Source organism: Tachysurus fulvidraco, chromosome 10 (assembly GCF_022655615.1).
Source record: "Tachysurus fulvidraco isolate hzauxx_2018 chromosome 10, HZAU_PFXX_2.0, whole genome shotgun sequence".
Lineage (NCBI taxonomy): Eukaryota > Metazoa > Chordata > Actinopteri > Siluriformes > Bagridae > Tachysurus > Tachysurus fulvidraco.
This window is the reverse complement of record NC_062527.1, coordinates 24,598,286-24,604,285: the sequence shown is the minus strand read 5'-3', so window position 1 is coordinate 24,604,285 and position 6,000 is coordinate 24,598,286. Positions and strand designations below refer to the sequence as shown.

Below are 6,000 nucleotides of genomic sequence, written 5' to 3'. Positions count from 1 at the left end.
ACTGAAACACACTCGGAAACGCTCAGAATGAATGCAACGCAATTCAAGACTTCACAGTGGGGTAAAGTTCAAGTTCGGCTTATATAGTGTGGGAAATAGGAAACAGCTGGTGGCGTAATTGGTCCTGGTGTGTGGATTGTGGGAACTGTAGTCCGGAAGCCTTTAATATTCTGGGGATTTTTCTCTGTGAATTACTCCCTGCGAATACTGTACACAGTAGTCTTCACTTCAACAGCAGGCCTTGAAACACTTTGTGTGCAGATTACTTCCACTAATACACAGTAGGCTTTATAAGCTTTCACTACAAGAAACTTTTCATCTAAGTTTACAGTAAAATAAACAATATTAATCTAATCAACTCTATTACATGAGAATACATGATTATAAGAAAAAGAAAAGCGTTTCAGAATTCTCTTGAACGTCTGAAAATAAAACATAACACATAATGCATTATAATCTTCTTTTCTTTTAGAATCTTCTTCCAGCTGTTTAGGTACAGCATCTTATCCCCCGATGTCTTCTTTTAAACACTCGTATTCAAATCTATCAACTCTTCAACAAACTCTTCATTCCTCAAGCTTCATTTTCTTTATTTTATTCAACAGTTGTTTTATTTCTTCTGCTGTTTTTCTGATTATCTTCTTTTTTGCTTCTCTTTGTCTCTTTCTCCTAGCTCTACGTTTACTGGTGTTTGTAGACTTAATCTCACTTTTCTTTTTTATGGGAATATGAGAGCAGGGTTTGGAAGTTGGATAGCATTGATAAGGTTCATCTAATGAGCATTAAACAGAATTAAGAGAACCAGTATCAGGGCGTAGGGAGAGACCTGCAACTCCATCCCGTACATGCCAGTGATAACATCATGTGCATGCCACTGGCTTACAACAAAGTGTTAGAAATATTATTTTAAGTTCAATATAATAAATGGCAAGTTTATTCAACTTGAAATCTTTTCTTGATTACTTCATTCATTCATTTTCTACCGCTTAATCGAACATCTCGGGTCACGGGGAGCCTGTGCCTATCTCAGGCGTCATCGGGCATCGAGGCAGGATACACCCTGGACGGAGTGCCAACCCATCACAGGGCACACACACACACACTCTCATTCACACACACACTCACACACTATGGACAATTTTCCAGAGATGCCATTGATTACTTCCTGCTAGATTCTTTGATTTCTTTGCCCAATTACTCACTTAACATCTTTAGTAAAAGTGAAAAAGTAAAATGTAAAACACAAACGTTTTTTTTTCTGTTTTATTTCCATTTAGAACACGAGGAAAGGAAAGTCGCTGAATTATCTTACAGGTGACTAACATGAAAAATCTCAGTAAACTTTGTGAAACATGGCCTATGGTCATCTACCTCCTTCTGCTTTCCTCTCTCTCCTCTTCTTCCTCCTCCTTTTTCCTTTCTCCTGCTCTCTCCACCTTCTCTCTCCTCCTCTCTAATGCTCCCCTTCCTCCTCCTCCTCGCCCTTTCCTCTTTCTCCTCTTCCACCTGCTCTCTCCTCCTCCTCTCCCCTCTTCCTTCTGCTCTCTCTTCTTCCTTCTCCTCCTCTTTTCTCCTCTTCCTTCTCCTCCTTATCTCTCCTGCTCCTCTCCCTCCTCCTCCCCCCTTTCCAGGCCAGAATTTACATACACAAATTAAGGTTTTTTAAAACTGAATCACCATCACAGCATAAAATTGATTAACACCAAGAAAATCACTAGATTTGAGTAAATACTGATTAAAAACAGGCACTGAATCAGGACACAGTTTTCAGTCCAGTCCAGTTTATTTTTTATTTATATCTAAACTTAGACAGATGTAAGAGATGAAGAGTCGGAACATCCTCAGAACCCAGCTCACGCTTCCACACCTCTGCTTCCTTCATGCTGACAGGAAGTGATGCCAATGCAGCTATTTTGCTTTGTTTTTCCTCTTTGAACTGAGCGAGAGACTCAAATGTTGACACGATACGGATCATGCTGCGATATATAGTTGTAATCTGGGCGTCTTTGATTGGTTCTTTGTTCTGGTTGAGTTTGTTGATGTCTTCTGAGAGTCTCTGCATGTTTCCCAGAGCCTGAAACATACAAATAATTACACTGGGTTTTATGTTCATGTCCATCTAGCTTTGGAGGACAGGGTCCATCTGTAGGCCTCACCATAGTCACTAAGTCAAGAAGATGTGCAAAAGATATACAGAAAGGTCTGATATGCATGTGGTAAGAAGAAGATAAGGACAGACTGTTGAACAAAAAATAAAAAGATGTCTAGGAGTAACAACACCTCACCTCCACCAGGGGGCACTAATGCAAAATAAATATTAGAACATTTCTCTTACCACTGAAAGTTGCTGCAAGAATTTGGCCAGGATGCCAGACTCCAAGGGGACATCAATTCCCTCCAGTTCTACAGAGTCATTCTTATGGTCCTCCAGCCACTTCATGATGTCATTCATCTTCGTGTTGAGTGTTTCTAAAATGTTCACAGCTACGTGCAGTTTGTTGTATTTTTCAGCAACTGAAGGATCATATAAGATCAGTTTTAAAACTTCTTCTGCAGCTCTGAATATGGCGTCGATTGCACATGCTTCTTTAATAAGTTTAAAAAGTTTGGGGATGTAGGACAGAATTTTCGCTGTGATTTCTGCTGCTGTGCTGGATGCCACCTCAGCTGCTGTTTCACTCGCTGCCTCTGCTGCACCTTCAGCTGCTGCCTCTGCTGCGGTTTCTGCTGCTGTCTCTGCTGCAGTGACTGCAGCTTCTCCAGCCTCCACCACAGACTCCACCCCAACTTCTACCAAAGCGGCTGCAGCCTCCGTAGTGGCGGCTTCCGCTACGGCAGCTATTCCTGCCACGACCACCTCGACGACTACGGCGAGGACGGCTCCCATGTTACAGTCTGACCTAGAAGAATAAAAAGTGATGCTTATTAGAGACTGCATCTGATTATTGATTTGTTTGCATGTAGTCAGATATTATTAAATAAATAAATAAATAAATAAAATCCTTCACCCATAAACTTGACTCAGTAACATAACTAAATGATATTAAATTCTTTGGTCTTTAATTCTATAATTAACTGATGTAAAGGTTTGTCCTTGTGCCCTGTAAGTTTCCTGCCTCAGTGTTCTGTCTGATTACTTACAGTCTGATCTCAGTTTCCAAACCACTCTTGTCCTCCAAGGTGTGTGTGTGTGTGTGTGTCTGTGTGTGTGTGTGTCTGTGTGTGTGTGTGTCTGTGTGTGTGTGTGTCTGTGTGAGAGCTGTGTGTCTGTGAGAGAGCTGTGTGTCTGTGAGAGAGCTGTGTGTCTGTGAGAGAGCTGTGTGTCTGTGAGAGAGCTGTGTGTGTGTGAGAGAGCTGTGTGTCTGTGAGAGAGCTGTGTGTCTCGAGGATCAGCAATTTAATTACACAACTCATGTGGGCGTCTACATAACTCCCCCCCCCCCCTTTTTTCTATAGAAATGTTGCTCAAGACTCGTTCTTGTGGAATTAATTCAGTGGAATACTGACCTCTTTGTGGGATCACAAAGGGCCTTTTTACACCTGGTCACTTCATGTGTTGTCTCTGATCTGATAGCTATCTGATTTGTTAAAACTGTTCCATTTACATCAGGCCACATAAACGCGTCTCGGCGAATCGGATATCGATCCGATCTTTCTACTCCCGCCCAAAATGCTAATATATTTTACCTCATTTCCGGGGTAATTGAAATGGAACACACTTTGGTGTACGTGGTTGCTACAAAAAACAGCATTTACTGTTTGCTGCATTTTTGCTGACAGCAGCAGCGCGTTTTAAGACCCAACGAGACGCCTGAGTGAAAGATTGGAGCAGCGCTGGTGGGAAAACATGTTTCGCCTCACACCTCCAGGGTCGGGGTTCGATTCCCGCCTCCGCCTTGTGTGTGTGGAGTTTGCATGTTCTCCCCGTGCCTCGGGGGTTTCCTCCGGGTACTCCGGTTTCCTCCCCCGGTCCAAAGACATGCATGGTAGGTTGATTGGCATCTCTGGAAAATTGTCCGTAGTGTGTGTGTGTGTGTGTGAATGAGAGTGTGTGAGTGTGTGTGCCCTGTGATGGGTTGGCACTCCGTCCAGGGTGTATCCTGGCTCGATGCCCGATGACGCCTGAGATAGGCACAGGCTCCCCGTGACCCGAGAAGTTCGGATAAAGCGGTAGAAAATGAGTGAGATGAGAGAAATTATAGTATTATTATGGCCCACATATTGAAAAATACAATTTGCAATTCCTTTTGAAAATATACTGGAAAAAAAAGTTATACAGTGGTCAATCAGAGGTGGTTAATAATTGCAATTAAAATATTAAAGGAAATAATTTATATTTAATGAATTTTTTTCCATTATCCTCCAGCTCTAACTTCCAGGTTGTATTGCTGCTAGCATTATTTAAATTCATCTTTATTGCAGGTGCATTCAGGCAGAATCCCCTTACTGCAAAAGCCTCAAATAAAGACATTGCATTCAACATCATTAAATGGTTGCACCTTGCTGGAGACCCGAGAGGTGGGAAGGAGGGAGCGACTGAAGAAACGCGAGGCCCAACAACACATTGCCGACCCTCATTAGAGACGTCCTGCACATCAACACACTTCTCAACTTACCTTTCAAGTTTCTTTAACTTTATCAATTTGTCTTTAAAGTTCTCTGATTTTTTTTCTGTGATTTTTATTACTCTCAGAGTTGAACCTAATATTAATACACGCTTTAAAATATGAATTTTGGTGTAAAAAATAAATAGTCTAAGACTCTTTGAGTGTTATGTATATTATTAATATTTCTTCTTAATGTTTTCAACTGAATTCCACTTAAATTATTAAGTACAACTGAGTAGCTGTAATTATTTATTCTTAAATGTATTAAATGTTTACTCTTAAAGCTGTAATTATTTATACCCAATTATGCTTTTTTAGAGGCACCACTGAGCGCAATGGACAAGGCCTACAAGCACACAGCAAAGTAACGTGGGCTGAGAATGCAAAAGCTGAAACAGACACTACAGACTACTTAGACAAACTGTTGATGAAAAAGGGGGGATGCATGACATCAGTTTTGCTCTAAGAGCATGTGGGAAAACTCAGACCAGTAGCATATTTTTCAGCTAAACTGGATCCAGTGACAGCAGGTCTGCTCATGTGTCTCAGAGCAGTAGCTACAGTGGATTAACTCGGTACCACATGCAGTGTCGCAACTGCCTTTATAACAAAAAATAGCACATATTACGGCTGCAGGATATGAGATATAACATGAGATATAACATGAGATATAACACTGTGCTTTTAATAATGCCAAATGTTACTGTTAAACGATGTACAATTCTTAATCCTGCCACACTGCTTCCCACAGAGCATGATGGGGAGCCTTATGATTGCGTGTGTGATTAATGAGATTGTTGCCCAAGGACTGATTTACAGGAGACAGGATCAGCATCCAGGAACTCAGAAACAGGTCAAAACTGTGTGGGGTTTGTAGTAGTTACCCAGAACGAAATTTTACTTTCAGGTAAACTTCGATGTTATTACTCAGCAGAGGCAGCAGAACATACTGCCCTTATAGAAGGTAAGATTGTGACTGTGTATACTGATAGCAGGTAGGCTTTTGGTGTTACACATGATTCTGGCACAATGTGGAAACATAGGGGGGTTTTTAACTTACTTGGGCAAACCCATCACACACCATGGCCTGATAGCTGACCTCTTGGATGCAATCCTACTTTCAAAAGCAATTGCAGTATGTAAACGTGTAATAACAAACCTATTTCTAAAGGTGTTATGAGTGATCGTGAGGAGAAACAACACAGGAGGAAGGTGGGAAGTGTCCAAAAACAAGGTGTTTGGTACAGTATGGTCCCTCAGGGAAACCGGCTTTACCAAAAAGATTGTTGTCTTTATATGCTAAGTTGACACATGGTAAAGACCATGTGTCAAAGGGGGGGGGGGGGGTGTATAGTGAAATAATAAAGACCTGGTACACTAAGGGATTACAAAA

General features: G+C 41.4%; 1 protein-coding gene across 2 annotated transcripts; it reads right to left on the bottom strand.

Moving 5' to 3' along the window:
• Positions 1-1,764: 1,764 nt before the first annotated feature.
• Positions 1,765-3,271, bottom strand: LOC113656466. 2 transcript variants are annotated; one of them, XM_027167743.2, is made up of 3 exons: positions 3,142-3,271; positions 2,336-2,900; positions 1,765-2,074 (listed from the first exon to the last, which is right to left on the bottom strand). In XM_027167743.2, the coding sequence occupies exons 2-3, from the start codon at positions 2,885-2,887 to the stop codon at positions 1,790-1,792; spliced, it is 837 nt and encodes a 278-aa protein (XP_027023544.2). In that variant the 5' UTR covers positions 2,888-2,900; positions 3,142-3,271; the 3' UTR covers positions 1,765-1,789. The 2 variants fall into 2 exon arrangements, with proteins under 2 accessions (XP_027023544.2, XP_047675456.1); XM_047819500.1 differs by lacking the exon at positions 3,142-3,271 and adding an exon at positions 3,009-3,046.
• Between the last annotated feature and the right edge of the window lie 2,729 nt (positions 3,272-6,000).

Excerpts from the sequence above, each read along its gene's own strand:
- LOC113656466 (XM_047819500.1), bottom strand. The coding sequence starts at position 3,031 with ATGTTACTGAGTCAAGTTTATGG. Across the intron at positions 2,901-3,008 it reads TTACTGAGTCAAGTTTATGG|GTCAGACTGTAACATGGGAG; the intron begins GTGAAGGATTTT and ends TTATTCTTCTAG. Across the intron at positions 2,075-2,335 it reads TCTTGCAGCAACTTTCAGTG|GCTCTGGGAAACATGCAGAG; the intron begins GTAAGAGAAATG and ends TGTATGTTTCAG.